The sequence below is a fragment of the Hemicordylus capensis genome, chromosome 2 (genome assembly GCF_027244095.1).
Source record: "Hemicordylus capensis ecotype Gifberg chromosome 2, rHemCap1.1.pri, whole genome shotgun sequence".
In the NCBI taxonomy this organism is placed as follows: domain Eukaryota; kingdom Metazoa; phylum Chordata; class Lepidosauria; order Squamata; family Cordylidae; genus Hemicordylus; species Hemicordylus capensis.
The window spans coordinates 422391522-422411465 of record NC_069658.1 but is presented as its reverse complement, the minus strand read 5'-3'; the positions used below and the strand labels follow the sequence as shown (position 1 = coordinate 422411465).

The 19944-nt window shown below is 48.6% G+C and overlaps 1 protein-coding gene across 1 annotated transcript; it reads right to left on the bottom strand.

Moving 5' to 3' along the window:
* Window positions 1-4823: 4823 nt before the first annotated feature.
* LOC128341898 (putative methyltransferase-like protein 7A) lies at window positions 4824-9741 on the bottom strand. Its single transcript, XM_053288544.1, has 2 exons — window positions 9088-9741; window positions 4824-6107 (listed from the first exon to the last, which is right to left on the bottom strand). Exons 1-2 carry the CDS (start codon window positions 9580-9582, stop codon window positions 5871-5873), a joined length of 732 nt encoding a protein of 243 aa, XP_053144519.1. The 5' UTR covers window positions 9583-9741; the 3' UTR covers window positions 4824-5870.
* Window positions 9742-19944: the final 10203 nt, after the last annotated feature.

Sequence of the window (19944 nt, the reverse complement as noted above, 5' to 3'; positions counted from 1 at the left end):
GAGGAAACCGAAGGAGTGGCAGAGCTTGCTGCATATCCTGCCCCATTTCAGAGGCAAAAACAGAGATATACCTCTAACATCTTATTTTTCTTGCCAAGGAGTTCTTGCTCAAGCATCCCCTGCCCGCATGCTATGTTTTCTTGCTGATCTCAACTCCACTTCTGTACATTGCATTTATTGGTTGTGCAATCACCCAACTTCCCCCACTTTAAAAGCCAGCAGCTATTTTTTTTCTTTTGGTTAAAGATACGCTAGAAACACATAATTGCCCTTGGTAAGTTACTTACAGCTCAAAAGATCTCTCAGTAGCAGTAGGGTGCAAAATGGCAGGCTGCATGTTCTTCAGGCTCATTCACTGACACGAAAGCTAATATATCTGCTCCCCACTCTGAGATTTGATTTCTGGAGACCCTGAGGCAGGACCTGAACCCTGGCAACTCATAAGAACATGAAAAGAACCCTGCTGGATCAGGCCCAAGGCCCATCTAGTCCAGGACCCTGTTTCCCACAGTGGCCCAGCAGATGCCTCCAGGAAGCCCACAAGGAGGCATGCCCCATCTTGCTGTTCCTCCCCCTGCAACTGGTATTCGGAGGCATCTTGCCTCTAAACATGGAGGTAGCCTATCGCCATCCAGATCAGTAGCCATTGATAGACCCGTCTTCTAAGAATTTGTCTAAGCCCTGCTAAAAATCATCTAAGCTGATGGCCAACTCCATATCCCATGGTACAGAATCCCATAGATTAATTATGCACTGTGTGAAAATTACTTCCTTTTGTCGGTCCTAAGTTTCCTGGCAGTCAATTTCATGCAGACTACTGGACCTAGTGTTGTCGATTCACGCTACAAGATTTAATAAGGTAGTCTCAAAAGGCACAAATACATCAGGGAGTAGCACCAGAAAATAGGGACAGTCCTTGACAAATAGAAACATTTGAAACATATGCAACTGGCTGCTGTTAGTTTTTGATAGCTGTGTTGTGTTGTGTGTGTGTGTGTAGTGTGACTCTTGGGGGAGATGGTATTGCATTGGGATATGTACAGATGTACCTCCTTACAGAAGCCAGTGTGGTGGTTCTTTTTTCTTTTGTTTGCTGCACAGTCAGTTTGGTTCCTCTTGCTTTCACTCCCCTTTTGACTCATATGTATGATTCCAAATTCCATGAAGATTTTTACCTTTCCCTGTATGCTTTGGACAGGCTTCTGAATTTTTTTTTCCAAAGATACCTGCCATATTTATTTAATGAAACATTAATTCAGTTGCTGACATCCAGCACAGCATAACAAGAATGGTGCTGATTCACTTGCACTGCTGCAGGCTTGCAGTGAAGTGCTAGCATCCTTTACACAAATACTTTGTCATCTGCTGGCACCCTGACAGCACTAGTTAGATCAGAAACATGTTGCTTGACTGTCGGAGACCTGTTTCGGATCTAATTAGCACTTCTGGAGTGCAGATACGCTACTTGAACTATTTACGCTCTTGCTTAAAAGCACAGGACCACCAAACAAGTAGTGCCCTCCCCACTTCTGTCAATTTGTCTGCTTTCTTAGGACAGAGCAAAGAGGAAGGGGGTAGAGAAAGTCTCTTTGGAAGCCTAGTTCACTCTAAAAAATAAATAAACCATTGGCTGTATTGGTGCAACCCCTTGTAGATCAGGCTGCAACCATCCAGCTGAAGACCAATGGGCTGAGTAGACCCTGGTTCAGAGTGGCCAGCTTAGTACCGGTAGGTGACTGAGATCTTTAAACCTCAGCTTTCCCACTTACAAATGTGGATAACTAATGCCCAACCTTAGGGAGTTGTTATAAAGATCAAGTGTGTGAATGACTTTGAACCCTCTGACACACTGTATTTATGCAACATCTATTATCTATCTGAAATGAAATACACAGGACACTTCTGCATTGAAGACCTGTTTTAACTATGAGGATTCAAATGCTGAGTTCCTACCCCACTCCCATTAAAAGAGTGGTGAGGTTTGTTCCTTTTGCTTGAGAACTAGGTGCTGCCACTATGAGATAAGATACTGAGCTACATGGGCCACAGGGATTGAGGCAATTTGGAAAATCTTATTTATACTCAGGGCTATAGCTTGGATGCAAAGCCTGCAGGCTGTGTTTCTCTCTCCCCACTCACTAGCCAGTGATGGTGGCAGGGGTGGGGAGATACACAATGCAATGATGTCATTGTGTTGTTGCAAGGAAGAGAGGTAAAGATGAGAGGCACAGAGGCAGTTCCCATGATCAGCGGGAGCCACCTGGGGAGGGTTAGCGGGCAGGCAGTCTGCTCCGAGCAGCCAAAGCGGCCACCTACACAACTGCCGGCTCTGTTATGGAGCCGGCGGGGGATGGGAGGATCGGGGCCACGCGGCACCCGGAAGCTCCAGATTGCCCTACGCAAGCACGCAGGGCATGCTAGAGAGACCCCCGAGCCAGGAGGCTGCTTTTGAGCCTCCCGGTTGGGGGTCTACTCGTGAGTTGCCACGGCATGGCAACTCATGATTGCAAAAACCGTGTTTGCAGAGCACTTGCTACTTAAGCGGGTGACTCGCTTAAGAACCACCGGGGTCGCAGCCGAGCCCGGTGGTTCTCACGATGGTAGAAAATCGGGCTAGCCTCTGCTAACCCAATTTTCTCCCATCGTGTGAATAGCCTCATAGAGTGGCAGCAGCTTCATATCTCTTATAATGCCGAGTCTGGCCCTTGGCTGGATTTCAGACAGAGATCATGATTGGTCAATGCTATATTCATTTATTATTTAAAAATGTTCCATGTCATCTTCTTGTCAAACATGGCACTCAAGGCAGTTTACGCAAATCAATTAAAAAATCATAAGAACTATTATGAAATCAGAAGCAGCAGGGAAAAACAAGTGTTAAAAACCAGAACTAACAGACTAGGAAAAAGGATAAAGCTACGGAACAAATAATAAATGAACAGGAAAAGGAAAATTAGGCCACTCTCCAGAATATAAGAACAAGCATCAGTTAACACAGTTTAGAATCTATCTCCAGCACACCAAAAGAAGAGGCTTCATTTTGTGCCTAAAAGGAAACAGAGTTCCACTCCTGAGGGACAACCACAGAAAATCACTTTCTCAGCTAGTCACCTGCCAAAACTCTGCAGGCAGGGTCACAGGGAAAAGGTCCTCAAATGGAGATCTTACTAGGGATGTGCAAAAAATTTCGGGCACAGAACGATCTGTGCCCGAAACGAACAATTTCGGGTGATTCAGGGCCCAACCGAATCACCCCCGATGTCCCCCGATATTTTTCGGGCACGAGCCGAATCACCCGAATTTTGGACCAGAAAAATTCGGGTGATTCGGTTCATGGTTGATTTTTGGTGATTTTTTGAAGTTTTAGTGACTTTGGGGCAGTTCGGGGGCATAGCATGGGATCTGGGCAAAAGGAGTGGGGTGGGGTGGTAGTGCCTAATGGGTGCAGGCTACCACCCCAATTTCAGGGGGATTGGGCAAAGGGCTGATTTTTGGGAAATTTCTGAAGTTTTCATGTCTTTGGGGCAGATTGGGGCAGAAAGTGGGGCCTGGGGCAGAATAGTGGGGTGGGGTGGTAGTGCCTAATGGGTGGAGGCTACCACCCCAATTACAGGGGGTTTGGACAAAGGGGTGATTTTTTGAGAATTTTTGAAGTTTTAGTTACTTTGGGGCAGTTTGGGGGCAGAAAGTGGATCTGCCCCAAAAGAGTGGGGTGGGGTGGTAGTGCCTAATGGGTGGAGGCTACCACCCCAATTTCAGGGGGATTGGGCAGAGGGCTGATTTTTTGGGAATATTTGAAGTTTGGGTGTCTTTGGGGCAGATTGGGGGCAGAAAGTGGATCTGCCCCAAAGGAGTGGGGTGGGCTGGTAGATAGTGCCTAATGGGTGGAGGCTACCACCCATCCCCAATTTAAGAGTGATTGGGCAGAGGGGTGAATTTTGGTGAATTTATTTTTATGAGGTTTGTCTTCATAAGGTGAAGTGTGCTAAATTGATTACTTCCTCATATTATTCATAGTAATAGAGAGTGTGAAAAAGTGAAAGTGGGGTCATGAGAGTTGTCTAATTGAAAAAAAATCTCATTTGCTATGATACAATGAGAATTCACACCTCAGAAGTTTTTTCTGAGGTGTGAATTCTCATTCTATCATAGCAAATGAGATTTTTTTCAATTAAACAACTCTCATGACCCCACTTTCACTTTTTCACACCTCAATTACTATGAATAATATGAGGAAGTAATCAATGTAGCACACTTCACCTTATGAAGACAAACCTCATAAAAATAAATTCACCAAAATTCACCCCTCTGCCCAATCACTCTTAAATTGGGGATGGGTGGTAGCCTCCACCCATTAGGCACTATCTACCAGCCCACCCCACTCCTTTGGGGCAGATCCACTTTCTGCCCCCAATCTGCCCCAAAGACACCCAAACTTCAAATATTCCCAAAAAATCAGCCCTCTGCCCAATCCCCCTGAAATTGGGGTGGTAGCCTCCACCCATTAGGCACTACCACCCCACCCCACTCTTTTGGGGCAGATCCACTTTCTGCCCCCAAACTGCCCCAAAGTAACTAAAACTTCAAAAATTCTCAAAAAATCACCCCTTTGTCCAAACCCCCTGTAATTGGGGTGGTAGCCTCCTCCCATTAGGCACTACCACCCCACCCCACTATTCTGCCCCAGGCCCCACTTTCTGCCCCAAAGACATGAAAACTTCAGAAATTCACCACAAATCAGCCCTTTGCCCAATCCCCCTGAAATTGGGGTGGTAGCCTCCACCCATTAGGCACTACCACCCCACCCCACTCCTTTTGCCCAGATCCCATGCTATGCCCCCGAACTGCCCCAAAGTCACTAAAACTTCAAAAATTCACCAAAAATCAGGACTTTGCCCAATCCCCCTGAAATTGGGGTGGTAGACTCTACCCATTGGGCACTACCACCCCACCCAAAAATTTTGCCCCTGGGCCCCTTTTTACCCCCGAATCGATTCGGATTCGGATTGAATCCGAATCTGAACCGAATCAAGGGTGATTCGGGTGACCCAGATTCGGGCACAAAACAGAACAGGGGTGATTCGGTTCGGGTCCGAGCCGAATCACCCAAAAACCTGAATTGCACACCCCTAGATCTTACCTGCTTTGTATGAGAGAAGCTGTATTTAAGGTACTCTAAACCTCGAATCCCTGCTGGTATGTTCCCAAGATTATGAGAAACACCTGTATCTGGCAGCAGTGATATAGGAAGATGCTGAAAGGCATCATCTCATACTGCGTGGGAGGAGGCAATGGTAAACCCCTCCTGTTTACCACAGGGCTCTGGGATCGCCAGAAGTCGACACCGACTTGACGGCACAACTTTACCTTTAAACCTATATTGGGTCTTTTGGAAGGCAAAGCCAGCACTTTTAAGTGTTTCCGGGAACAGACTGAGACCAGTGTTCTGTCTAATCTTTTTCATCTGTGTGCAGAATGAGTTTTCTTCTGAGCGGCAGTATCAAGTGTTTCACTACATGCATTCAGAGTGGGACCTTTCCTATTCAACCCAAGTGGGATCTAAAATTGACTGAGGGAACATCAAGAAATGTGCACGCCTTAAAGGGAACACTGACTGGGACCCCAAAAGATCTTTTAGTGAAGATGAAATAACCAGGTGAGTCCCAGTTAACAAGCTGACCACTATATTCTGAACTAGCTGAAGTTTCTGAAGACTTTTCAAATGCAGTCTCATATTCATATTTCCTGTGAATTTCACTCCTTGCATTAATTGCTTGGGCAGTCAGCTGGATAGAGCTAGCTACTGATTGGATGTTAAGATTGCTGCCTGGGAAGGGGTGCTTCCCAAGGAAGAGACAAAAGCTGAGTGATCACTTCACGGCATATCCAATAATATGGGGACGAGTTGGGGTCCAATTAAATGGGGCATTTATGTGCTGCAGGTTCAGTTTGGAAAACTTCGCATGCTCCAGGTCCTTCCAAGTCTCTTTTACCAAAGAACACCCATCTCCAATATATTTCCAAGTGGGGTCATAGATTTGCTGCCAGAAGTAGATCCAGCTGGATCGATCACCAGCCACATGCTCCAAGAAATAGAAAGCACCGCCCTGGAAAGAGTAGGGCAAGATAACATCAAGTAAAACGTTTACAAATGCTTCAGGAGTAACAAAGTAACATGAGAACTCTATTGTCACTGAGAGCCTAATTGACAGTTGCCCCAAACTGGTTCCTAATGATATATTAAAAACCATTCAGTGAGCCTGCAACGGAAAATTCAATTTAGCATTTATTACATAAGATAGACAAGACAATTGTTGGGCTTGGGAGGGAGGGTGAGGGGAAGGCAGAGTTTAACCTAGACCAGGCTACCCCAACCTGCAGCCCTCCAGATGTTGCTGAACTACATTTCCCATCATCCCTGCCACAATAAGTTGTAGCTGTGGGTGATGGGAATTGTAGTTCAGTAACATCTGGAGGGCTGTAGGTTGGGGAAGCCTGACCTAGATGATCCAGGACATAAGAACAGCCCTGCTGGATCAGGCCCAAGTCCTATCTAGTCCAGCATCCTGTTTCACACAGTGGCCCACCAGATGCTTCTGGGAAGCCTATAGGCAAGAGGGGAGGAATTGTCCTCTCTCCTGCTGTAGCTCCCCTGCAACTGGTATTTAAAGGCATCTTACCTCTGAGGCTGGTGGTGGCCTATAGCCACCAGACAAAAGCAGTCCTCTGAATTTATCTAAACCCCTCTTTAAGCCATCTAGGATGTTGGCTGTCATCATATCTTGTGGCAGCACTGTGCCGCCGCACACATGATTGACCAATGAGGCATTCTGGAGCCCAGGGAAATGCTCCCTGGCCTCCAGGAATCTCACAATGCATCACGTGCCAAGCGCAGTGCATCGGGGGAGTCCTTCATCAGATGGGCACTTAGTTGCTCATTTCTGTGACCCAACCCGAGGAGACACATGTCCCTGGCAGCCGGGTTAAGAGCGTGCTTGTGCCATTAAACCCGGCTAAGAACTAGGCCCAACCCTAGGTTCTTAACCCTAAGAACAGTAGGGTTAGGCTGAGTGGTAGTGCCAGGGACCTGTGTGGATCCTGGCACACCACACGAGCAGCCTAACCCAGGCTGGATTGCCCTAGCCTGGTTTAGGCTGCTCATGAGAACAGCCTTTAAGGTCTATCTATGCTCTCCATGTTTGTCAAGTGTAATATAATCATGAAACCCCATGTTAGGGCCAGGGATGCTGAGAAGAGGGCAGGGGGCTATAGAAAAGGATCAGGCAAGGCACAGCTGAAAGAAAGATGCTGGAATGCCCCTAAAAGCTGGGCTAGGCATTCTTCCAGCACATCTCAGGAGGAAGACAGCACCTTACCTGGTTCAGATCTTCCTTCCCTCCACTCCCACCTTTCCCTAATGTAAGATTCAACAACAGGGATAAACAACAACATGAGCAGAAAGCAGTTTCTCTCAATGGAAAACAATCCCCCCTGCCCGCCCAAATGCATTTATTATCCTTTTGGTGTCTTTAAAATGTTATATTATGCCTAAAAGGAAGCTAGGTGTTTTAGTTGCTGGAAGTAACAGAGTTGTGTTGAAGGATCTGAGTTTTATTTTTAAAAAGTATATCTCACCTTTCTTATCCAGCTCAAGGCAACTTACAGAAAATACTGTATATGAAAACACTTCTAACTCCTCCTTTTGGAATACATAATACTAGATCATGTTGGTTTACACACTGAGGCTGTTCACATGAGTAGCCCTACGTGGGTAGGGCTGCTTGTGCAAAGTATGCAAAGTGTAGGATTGAAGCTGATCCTGGCACTGCCTCAGCGGCACTGCCTCCCAGGAAATTTACCTGACCTTTTACCCAGATAAAAGGGCACGAGCACACCCTTTTACCCAGTATGGGATCATGTGTATGCCTCCACGTATGTATGAATATCACTGTTGTGGTTCACAGAGGCCAAACCATGAACAGTGGTTTCATTAACAGTCTATGATATTCATGTTTTTTCAGTACAATTGGGATCGTTTTGATTGGACCAATTTAGATCCTGCCTGCACATTTTGAAATAGAGCAGGTTTATAACCCAACTGCTCAGTTCTATTCAGTGCTCAAATTGGGGGAGGGGGAGTTAAACACAGAAGGGATCCAGTTCCTTTACTTTTCGTAATAATCCCCTTAGCAACTGTTAGGAGCAAAGGGAAACATGGTTTGGCTAAAGCTACGATGACTACTACTACAACAAATATTTATATACCGCTCTTCAACAAAATTCTCAAAGCGGTTTACATAGAAAAATACATTTAAAAGATGGTTCTGTTCCGGTCCCCGAAAGGCTCACAATCTAAAACTGAAGAGCATTTCATTATGCTTCCTTTTCCTCCTCACTGCTCCCCCACCCTCCCAGATCATAGGAGAACCATCTTGGAAGCCTTAGGCCACTGGCATAGACTTCAGCCCTGACCTGGGGCTGCTGGTAAGTGTGCATAGACTAATTAAATAAATAGCTTTTCTGGCCTGAGCCAAGGTGGTGGTGGTGGTGGGGGAATGAAAATCAGAGAGAAGCAAGCAAGGTCCTAACACAGGCGCACACACCCCACCCCCAGAGCAACAACAAAAAACTCTGAGAGTGGGCAAAATGTCTCCTCTCCTCCTCCCTTTTTCTTCAAGCCCTACCACACTGTGCTTTGGGTCATGCACCAGCTTCCTCTCCCTCCCGATGTCTTTTGCTCTTCCATAAAAGGCCTAGAAATACAAACATGAGCTCCTCCTCTCCAGCCTAACCTCCGCCATCACTACCTCCCTGCTGCAAGGGCCAGAGCACGGGTTACTGTATTTATCCGAGTCCAAGACTAGGTTTCCTCCAACTTCTTTGGGGAGATCACCTTAGAGTCCTCTTCCTTTTGGGAAAATACATACATAATTTGTATTTAACCTGCATTTTTAAAGGCGGTTGTCTTTAAATTCATAGTCATCTTCTATTCGGGCAAATACCGTATTTATCCCCTCCACCCAATGGAGGAGATCTAGTGCTCGAACAAGTGCCTCTCCGGACTGAGCAGCACTTCTCCGTACTTACCGGTCTGAGTACTCGCAGAACCTCCTTGAGGACAGCCTGGACGTTGGACACGGAGCACAGAACCAGCGTGGCAACTACCACGTCCACAGAGCTGTCGGCCACCTGATGCAGGTTCTCCCCGGAAGCCACCAGGAAGTCCTCGAAGTGAAGGTGCTTGCTCTCGGCCTCGCTCTTCAGGAGATACTGCTCAAAGTTGGGGTTGGGGTCCGTGCAGGTTATCCGACAGCCCGGTGGGTAAAACTGGAAGTTGGCTCCGCTGCCGGCGCCGATCTCGAGCAGGGAGAGCGGCTCCGAAGCACCAGCAAAGTCTGCCAAGTTGCTGAAGAGCTGCTGCTTTTCCTTGTGAAGTTTTTGGTTGTAGAGCCTAGCAAACCTACTCATGAAATATGGGAAGGTGGTTTTACAAAGCGGGTCCCAGACGCCAAGGAAGGCGAGCACATGGATGGGCAGCGTAAGGAGCTGGACGCACCCTCGGAGCAGAGGGACCAGCACCATCGCAGCAGAGATGACCTCCCCTCTCTTCGGAATCTTCTCCTCGCTGCCCAACTTGGTCAAAAAAACCTGCGTTCTCTTTCATAAGTTGTTGCATCCGGTTTTTTTTTAGCCGGGATCCACCCTAGTCCTCTCTCTCTTAAAGTAGCAGCGACCTGTTTACTCACTGGCGCTGAAAAGGCAGCTCCGAGGCCTGGCTGGGCAGAAATGAAAGACATCTGCTTTGGCTTAAACTTTAAAACAGCCTTGCCTTGGCCAGACAGTGTTCTGTGCAGCTGTTTCTTTTACAGCAGAAGAACCAGGGTACACATAATAATGGGCATCTCGACGACGGACTTAAATTGCTTTAATATCCATTTCTTTTCTGAGGGAACCCTTGGGACTGCAAAGGGGAGTGAGGGGTTTTTACTGAACAACACTCCCACCCACTAAACTACAATTCCCAGGATTCTTTGTGGAAGCCATAACATTAAAATTGGTAGAAAACGTTATATAGATGGATAGATATTGCAATGTAGGTTTGGTTAAGATTTAAAAATAATTATTTTAATAATTATTTTAATTATTTTAATAATTCACTTTCCCATGCATGCTTTAATGATGATACCTGTTTTTATGGAAGGATCAAGACACTGAACATCGGGTGCACAGCACAACCCAGCATGTATGCATGCCCAGTAGAGCATGCACAGGAGTAGATTTTATTTACACAGAGAATGACTTTTATTAGAGAATGTTTAACATATGGTTTACAAAAGCAACAGTGAATAGAATTTCCCGATAAAACACGGCCGCGTACTAACGAATGTGTGGTTGCAATGGTAGAGAGAATAAAGCACTGTATGCAAGTTCCTACGGGTTTGGGTAGAGTCTGGTTAAAAGAGTTCAGTGAGAGGAATGTCCAAAAGGTCCAATGGAGGGACAGATCCCAACCTCACCTTGCGTGTGGCCGGCAGGGCCGTGCCAGTCTTCTTCTGCCAACTGCAGCCTCTGGGCATGGGTCCTTGACGGCGGTGGGTCTTCTCCAGGTCCAGGGGGTCCTCCAGGGGTGTTGTCAGCATGAGTTCCTGGCGTGGTCAGCTGCTGTGCTGGCATGGTTCGTTTAGCATGCAGATATGTTATAGATCACGTTCCGAGGCGGGAGGTTACATCCATATGTACATACATACATGCAGATCAAGACAGCCATAAGAAGATAAGTGTCCATCTGAGTTAGTCGCGAGCTGCAAGGCATCACCAATGTATGTAAGTCCTCCTTTGGTTCCACGCGTATGTGAATCTGGACAGAGTCCAGGATAGAGTCCAAGCCAGGAGAGCGGGGGAACCTGGTCTCAACTTGTGGGTGGGAGGTGGCACATTGTCCCGGGTGTCCTCTGGGAGTTTCCAGGTGGTCTGGCATCCTCCTGCAGGGGAAAAAAGAAACCTCACTGGGCTTGTCCGCAGCTCTGGTGGAGCTCCTCTCTACCAAGGCAGGGTGGAGTGTGTGGTGGCTTGCCCCCCCCCCCCGGGCATAGCAGGGCAAGCTGTAGGTGGCTCCCCTCCTCTGGGTTTTTAGGAGGGCGAGCTGTTTCCCCATGGGATGTGGTGGCTTGGCTTGCCCCCCCCCCGTGGGCATAGCGGGGCAAGCTGTGGATGGCTCCCCTCCTCTGGGTTTTAGGAGGGCGAGTTGTTTCCCCGTGGGATGTGGTGGCTTGGCTTGTCCCCTGTGGGTGTAGCGGGGCAAGCCGTGTGGGTGGCTCACCTCTGGGTTTTAGGAGGGCGAGCCGTTCCCCTGTGGGATGTGGTGGCTTGGCTTGCCCCCTGTGGGTGTAGCGGGGCAAGCCGTGGGTGGCTCCCCTCCTCTGGGTTTAGGAGGGCAAGCCGTTCCTTTGAGCGCTCAGTGGACCCTCCCCTCTTGGGTAAGAGGAGCGGGCTGGTCCGGCACCCCTCCCCCGGACGTTAGGGGGGCGAGCTGGCTCCTGGTACTGGCGGTGTCCCGAGATGTGTTCTGCACCTCAGGCTCATTGGCGGGGTCCCAGCCCCCCAGGGCCCCAACCAGCAAGGTGTGGACAGAGACATCATAGCCTCACTCCCTGAGTGCCTGTGCAAGTGGGGCATACTTCTGGTGCTTCTTCATGGCTGCTTTCCGGTTTTCAAAGGGGATGGTGACATCAACCATGATGATTTTCTTCTTCTCCTCATTGCGGACCCGGGCACGGCTCGGTTGACAGAAAGTGTACCTTTGGAGGCGGGGATGGCCTTGGCCAGGTGGTACAGCACTGCGTTGTGCCGGTGCTGCCAAGCAGCTGAGTGGGGTGGGCAGCAGCACAGCACATGGGGTAGAGTCTCATTGGGGTGGCCGCAGCGGCGGCAGCACTTGTCTCTTGTGCCTCTTGTCTTGACTGCTCTGTTCAGGGGGACCACGTTGAGGCGGGCACGATGTACAAAGCGCCAGTCTGCAAAGCGCGTGAAGCCACCGCGGGGCATGAAATGGTTGCTGGCGTCCCACTGCGAGGTGACTTTGAACACCTTACCCTGGTCTGGTTTCCGCTTCAGGTCATTGCAATATTTTTCACGGATCGTGGATCTGAGGGTGGTCTCCAGGTACCTCCTGTCCCAGGCGGCAAACATCTTCAGTTCTGGGGGGTCTCCACGGATCAGCGCCACCTTCAGCTCTCTCTCCCCTCGATCCCAGGCCCACTGGCAGCCGATGCGTTTGTGCAGCCTCCTGGTGGCATTCCTGGCGCAGGTCCAGAGGGTGGCAAAGTCTCCTCCATCACGGCCAAACTCTCCCTCCAGGCATCCGCTCAGGTATGTGGCCAGGTCTTCCTCGTAAGGATCTCTGGCCAGTCTCTTTCGTGCTACAGTGTTGAGGGCACCAAAGGCCACAGACCTGACGGTGTCGTCGGGGCAGGTCAGCAGGCGGAAGGCGTGGGTGACAACAGACAGGTCACAGAGGTCCCCCATTCTAGGTGTTCCAGTGCCTCCTTGTTTCTGGGGCACGTGGAGGATGTCGTTGGTGGCCCTCTTGGGGAGGCTGAGCCACTTCTTCAGCATGGCTGTGATGGCCTGGTCGGCCCTCTTGAGGGGTACCTTGGCGACGGCTGAGCCTCTCAGGACGAAGGAGATTCTTGGGAGCAGGAAGGTGTTCAGCGCGTCGATCTTCTGCCAGGGGGCGAGCAGTGAGGTGTCGAGCTTGTTGGCGTCTGCAACAATGGCCTGGATGGTGGCTTCGGGGGTCTGCTTTGCTCGGAAGCCAGTGGGCGTCCCTAAGTGGCGGTACGTTTCTCCATCTGTGAGGCTGGCCATGCTGTCTTCCTGGATGGTGAAGCGGGTTGGCAGGACTCTTGTCTCGGAGACTCCCATTGATGTGAAGTGAGGCACATTTCCTGGCGTTGAATTTGAGGCCCATCCAGTCAGTGGCAGCAAAGGCGGTGTTGAGCATGGCTTGGAGCTCCTGTGGCTTTTCTGAGACGAGCACTAGGTCATCCGCATAGGCCAGCACACTGACCTTCTTGTTGTAGAGACAGAAGCCCCCCAGCCCGTTGGCAATGTGGCGGAGGAGTGGCTCCATGGCCAGGTTGAAGATGATGGGGCTGAGCGGGCAGCCTTGCTTGATTCCTGTACGCAAGTTGATGTCTGGGGTTTCCCCTTCTGTTGCTCGCACGGTGGTGGCGCACCCCTTGTAGAGCTCCCGGATCAGGCCCAAGAATTCCTCTGGCATGCCAAACTGTGCCAGGGTGTCAAAGATGTGGCGGTGTGGGATGGATCCAAAGGCATTGGCGAGGTCCAGCCAGGCCACAGCACACTGCTTCCTGGAGTGGCGGACAGTGTCCAGCACTGTCTGGAGGAGGAAGTTGTGCTCGTAGCATCCTTCACAGCTCATGAAGCCCTTCTGTTGTGAGCTGATGGCATTGCCCGCCAGGGCCCAGTCGGTTACCCGGGCAGCGATACAGCTGGCGTACATCTTGTAGAGGGTGCTGCACAGAGAGATGGGGCGCCAGTTGCTGGGGTCGGCGGGGTCGCCCTTCTTGTGGGCCAGGACAGTCATGGCCTTCTTCCAGGCAGTAGGCATGCGTCGGAAGCGCTTACAGCCGTTAAAGATGACGGCCAGCACCAGGCAGCCTGGGTTGCGTTGCTTCAGCAGGCTGTAGCGGATGCCGTCCTTTCCAGGGGCAGTGTTCTTGGCTCTTTGCAGTCTGGCGTTCACCTCTTGTGGAGTGAAGTCCCCGGTCAGGGAGGCGTGTGTCTCAAGGCGAGGCAGCTGGGGCAGGTTGTCAGGACGTGGGGTGTCTCTTCGGTCGTCTCTGTCGAAGAGGTTGGTGAAATAGTGGTGGAGGTCTCCGCCGGGGATGGTGCAGAAGGGGGAGGGGCCTTCAAGGACCACTCTTACAGCCTTAGCTCTATTGAAGCGGTAGAGCTTCTGGATTCGTGATGCTGCTTGGGGGTCGTAGTGGCACGCTCCGTTCTGCCACCCTCTCCTGCCCTCGCGGGTCTGGGGTTGTGGCGGCGGCGGGGCTCTGGGAGCAGCATGGGTGTGCCCGCCTCCCGGCTTCTCCTGTGGTCTGGCTGCCATCGAGAGTTCTTCGTTGAGTCTCTGGACAGCCCGCTCAAGGTCCTCAAAGGTGTTGGCCTCCCGCAGCCTGTCAATCCATACGGCCTGCCAAGCTGTTGCCGGGTGATCTGCTTGTGGTTGCTGTTCATCCTCACCATCTGCTGCTGGTGGCTCCCCCTGCTGGTTGGGTTGTGGGACCTCTGAGGCTGCTTGGGTTGCAGCTGTGTGTTGCCGCCGCTGGGGTCTGTCGGGTTCTGCTGGGCCTTGATTGGTGTCAGGTTGTTTGGAGGCCGCTGGTCCTTGGGGTGGGTCGCTTGCTGGAGCTGAAGTCGTCAGCCGACTGTGTTTCTGTCCTGGAGGGGCTCCGTCCTTCCGTGGCTTGGTGCGGGCTCCACCAGTTGGAAGTGCGGGGTTGGTGGCTTTGGCAGGCTGTGTGGAGCTGCCAGCTGCTGAACCAGGCGAGGCAGAAGTCGGAGCCTGGGGCCCAGCATTTGGGGTGCACTGGTTCTTGTGGCCCTTTGCAGTGACGGTGGTAGATTGTCTTTTGTCTGCTAGGGAGGAGGGTTTGTCAAGCCCTCGAGTTGGATTGCCGTCAGGGTGGGGCGTGGCTGTTGCTGAGGGCACACAGCTGGTGGCGAGCGTTTTCTCTGTGGGATGCGGCTCTTCTGTTTGGCGGTGCCGGTGGGGCTCCCGATCGAGCATGAGGGCGCTGCAGTCTGGGCTCTGGGAGTTGCCGATCTGCAGGTCTGGTTACGCTCATTCGGGGTGTCGCCTTCCTGTCGGGACGAGCTGGCTATCTCCTGTATCTTGCGTAGAGCGAGGTCGTTGCTCTTCACCAGGGAGGCCCAGGAGCCTCGTCTCGTTGCAGGTGCTGTGGTGCGATCTCACCTGATTCAGGGATTTGAAGGCAGCATTGCAGGCAGCGCAGGCGAAGCGTATGTCGCGTGTATGGTGGTACTGGATGTGTCGTATCAGTGTCGTATCAGTATGTGTCGATACTGGGTGTATCTCTGGAGGAGGTTGCAGGTCAAGCAGCTGAGGGGTCCTTTCTGCGGGTAGATCAGGACCTCTGGGCTGGGCTTTGGCTGCTCCCCTGCAGCAGTCGGCGAGCCTGTAGGGGCAGCGGGTGCTCTGCTCTCCCCAAAGGGCTCACAATCTTGAAAGAAACATAAGATCTCACTTTAGGGATCCCTTTCCTCCTTCACCTTTATCCCTGTCAATCCTTGGCAGGGCACATCATATTCTGGGTGCAGTAAAACACATTCATCAATGACTATGGATGGGAGGCTCACATTCTATTCTATATATATATATATATATATATATATATATATATATATATACCAATTCACACCTAACTTTAAACTTATAACCATGATACAAACATTGTATCAATCTTTTTACACAGCATACACCCACCCACCCCAGTTACAATATCCTTAAACTCATGTTATTCTAATTCAGTATTTATTTACATTTATATATTGCTTTGCCTCCAAGGAAACCTCTGTTCCAGTAGTATCCTGAAGAAGTTCTGTTTATTTCATGGGCCATTGTGGGGTTGGAAAGCTGGCTGATCACATTTTAATCAAAATAAATAAATGCAGTTCACTCTTATGGAAAAAGTAAATGGCTATCCTTGATGACTTTCATAGCAGCGGTGCCTTAATATGACCTCTGGTCTTAATACTGAGTGAATGGGAGTTCATTGAGAGGAACCTCATGGGTTGCACCAGGAACTTTGCAACTCTCAGGTTCTGTGCCCTGCCCATCGTAGCAACAGGCATGGTATCAATTTTCACATAATGTGATGAGGTGGTTTCCTCCCTCGCATTTGGGTGTTTTGGCAGAGCTGAAGGGTTGGTATCTCACATCTTGCAGACGCTTCTTATAAAAGAAGGTGGAGATTGGTGTGCTGGAGCTGGAATTTTAAATCATAAGAGGAAGGGAGACTGTGGATTCAAGATGCATGAAATCACAATCCAAAGAAAGCCCCTCCAAAAGACAGCCAGACTCTATAGGTGACATTGCTTTTATCCTCTGCACTGCAGGGAATTTTAACTAGCTTCATACCTCTGAAATAGAAATAGATGGCTGCTATGTTATTTCCATGGGGATGCCTTCCCCTGTGGCCTGGACCATTTGCCAAAGACTAGTGGCAGCATATTCCTTACTAGCATTTGCCTTGCTGCTGTAAAAGCTGAGTTGGCCTTTTGCCCATTTCTAGTATGATTTTATGCACCAGATTTCTCTGAAAGCAAATTTAAGGACACTGTGTGTTATGTATGCATAAGGGAAGGTGTCGGAAATTGGACACATTAATCTTTTGTGGACTTTTGGGGAGTGGGTCCAAAAACATTACTTGTATCCTATACTTACTAAAGGTTAATTATCCAACTCCCGCAGCCAAGTGAACACATTCTCATTTGCTTCAAGACTATTTAAAACATCTGTTGAGGCGTATGGTCACTGAAGTACATTTCTGAGTTTTTCATGCCCACCAGCAGATGTTTGAACTAGGAAACTTGCCAAGGGAGCGCCAATCTCCATGGTGAGAAAAGTATATGGATTAGCTCTCAGGCTGGCTAAAATGTGACTGCAAAGCTATGTTGAAGAACCAGCTGGAGTAGTTTATAGTATTGTCCTTTGTGCACCTGTACATTGTGTGTCTTTGCCTCTAAAATATTGAAAAAAGGTTACTGTCTCAGCTAGCGGCTGAGACAGAACTGCTGATGCAGTAGCCAGCTGGAACAGAATGCATTATTTACATGTGATGCATGAGAGAGAGAGAGAGAGAGAGAGAGAGAGAGAGAGAGAGAGAGAGAGAGAGAGAGAGAGAATTTATGCAAATTATACTAGCACAGTAGTGCCAATACAGTTAAGATGAAGAGTTGTTTCAGCATAGAAATAAAACCAGAGGAGGGGACAAAAGGCTATTATTTCTGCATTATTCTATACTGGTCAAAGTGACTAGACAGTCACTGTTTAGCAGGGGGAGCAGCTGAGGGACGTTTTGCATAGTGGGCATGATCCAGCCAATTTCATGTCCCTTTGTTTTCAGTGGGAGAGTTAAGCATGTGCTTAAAATTTCTCTCACTGAAATCAGTGGGTCCCAAAAGTGCTTCACTTTGGTTGGATCACATGGCTGGTTTCTTGTTTCTCTAGAGCAAAACATTATTTGATTGTAAGAAAAATATAGAAAATTGTCCTTTCTGCTTATGAAAGCTCACAAGGTGGCTAACAATTTGGTTTTTTAAAAGATTGAAAAACAATCAGCCAAGGCTATTTACCCTTCTCTATTTTGGATTTTTTAATTTGTTCATATGATGGCTTATATTTCCTCTTAGTGGATACAGAGCATTCAGAATTTCAGATTCTATAATGCTTGCTTATTCTGCAAATCTAATCCATATACAGCTACCAGCGATTTCCACTCTATTTTGAGCTAAAAACAAGAGATTGTGATGATGACACCCTTCTGTTATCACTAGTCATTTTCTGTGCATCGGACTGCTCAACTGGATGATTCCTACGGTTCTAACATGCCCTCCAACATTTCTCTGATGAAAAGAGGAACATGCATGTAACACCTCTATTATTGTAGCCAGGATCACTGCCCGAACCCCCACCTTCTTACAGATTGTTGAAGACTTTGCTTTGTATTATTCTACTGTATTAGATTACTGTATCTGTCTACTATATTAATTTACTTTGCAATAGGGTTGTACGTTTTGGTTTTTTTTCTGGTTTTTTTTGGCCCGAATCTGAAACACCCCCATTTTGTTCTTTGTTTGAAATCAGCCAATCCAAAACACCCCAATTTTGTTCTTTGTTTGAAATTGCAAAATCCAAATCTGAAATGTTTTGGATTTAAAATATGGCCCCAGGGAAAAACTAGTGGGTGGGGGTGGTAGTGCCCAATGGGTGGAAACTACCACCCAAATTTCAGAGGAATTGGGCAAAGGGCTGGTTTTTGGTGAATTTTTGAAGTATAGGATTTTCCCCTTAGGGAAGAATGGAGGTTTTAACAAAAATATAGCTTCATGTTGGGGGGGAAAGGACTGGCCCAGAGCAGAGTAGGGTGGGTGGTAGTGCCCAGTGGGGGCAAGGAAGCTGCCAGAATTATTTCAAAGGAATTGGGCAGAAGTCTGATTTTTAAAGATGTATTGGAGTCTGCGCATCTGTAAAGTTCTTCCCCATAGGGAATGATGGACCTCCATAATTCCTGCCCCATAACTGCACTTGGGGGGGGCACCAGGGTGGCCCAGAGCGAGTGGTGGTGTAGAGCACATAGGGTGCCAAACACCCCCATGGGCTGCTAATCCATGCGGTACTGGGTTCTGTTGTTTTGAGATGTTTTGAGTGTAGATTCAGATTCTCTGGTAGCCTATGAGAGTGGATTCATGGTTTGTCACTGAATATGTCATATGCTACCAGAGAATCTACACTCAGAACACCTCAGAAACAACAGAGCCCAGCACCCCATGGGTTAGCAACCCATGGGGGTGGTTGGCACCCTATGTGCACTACACCACCACTCACTCCTGGCCACCCCAGTGCCCCCCAGGTGGAGTTATAGGTCTGCTGAAACCTGCATTATTCCCTGGAGCGGGGGAACCTTAAAGAAGCATAAACTTCAACAATTCCTAAGAAATCAGCCCTTTGCCCTATTCCTTTAGAATCTGGGTTGTGGCAGACACCCCTTGGGGCACTGCCACCCAACCCACTATTTTACCCCTAAATCCCCCTTTCTGCCCCAAATCCACCCCAAATAACATCAACATCACACATCAACAACAGCAGAGCTGTGGAATAAAATCAGGCAGATTTCCAAAGATCATGCACATCCACATCCCTCCCCCCCACCCGGAATGCAATTGATCTACACACAACAATGTGAAACAACAACAATGAAATGCACACTGCCCCACTAGCCAATGAAGATAAAATTTACCCTTCAATTTGCTTAAAAGGAATAAGGAGGTAATTGCCAGCAGATCAGCCCATGCTTTTGCTGGCCAATCTGCGGGCTGGAAGGGCTGGAAATTCAAAAAGATGTCAAAACTCAGAATGGAGACTGAAAGAGAAAGACTTTTTGTGATTGCAAAATGGAGTTCCAAAACAGCCGAAACAACAAAGCGTTTTGTGTCCGAAACAGGGACGTTTGGTTTTGGCCACACAATTTTCTGTTTTGAGCATTGGGTGTTTTGTTTTGGCTACAAAACAGCTGAAATGGCCTGTTTTGTGCACAAAACATTTTGTATCCGAAACGAAACGCACATCCCTACTTTGCAATCGACTTTCTTGCATGGGTTTAAACACTAGGATGCTGTGTGTTCTTTTGGTTAAGAATATATTAGAGACACAATTGTCCAACAGTTATATGATCAACAGTTCAAAAGTATACCTTAACAGCTGGTGTTTGGACATGGCAGGCTGTGTAATTCATGGTATCTTAATCCTCCTGCATATACATTTACATGGATGTACATTAGACACAAGATATATTTGCCCACCTACTCAGAGACTGACATGTGAGAAACCCTGGGGAGGGAACAGCGCCCTGAAGAATAACAGCTCTAGAAAATCTCACTAACAACAATTTAACAAGGCATTCCCCAAAAGACAAAAAGAGGTACAAAAAAGGGGCAGTGACCAGAAAATAGGGACTGTTTGTGATAAGGAGGGATTGTCAGAGTGTATGCCACCAAAGCATTTAAGTTCTGAAAAGAAGCAGTGCTCAGCAATGATGATAAAGGCCTCCATTCTAACAGCCACATGTGTGGGTTATGGGGATAAGTGCATATAGGCAAGTTGATTTTAAATGAAAA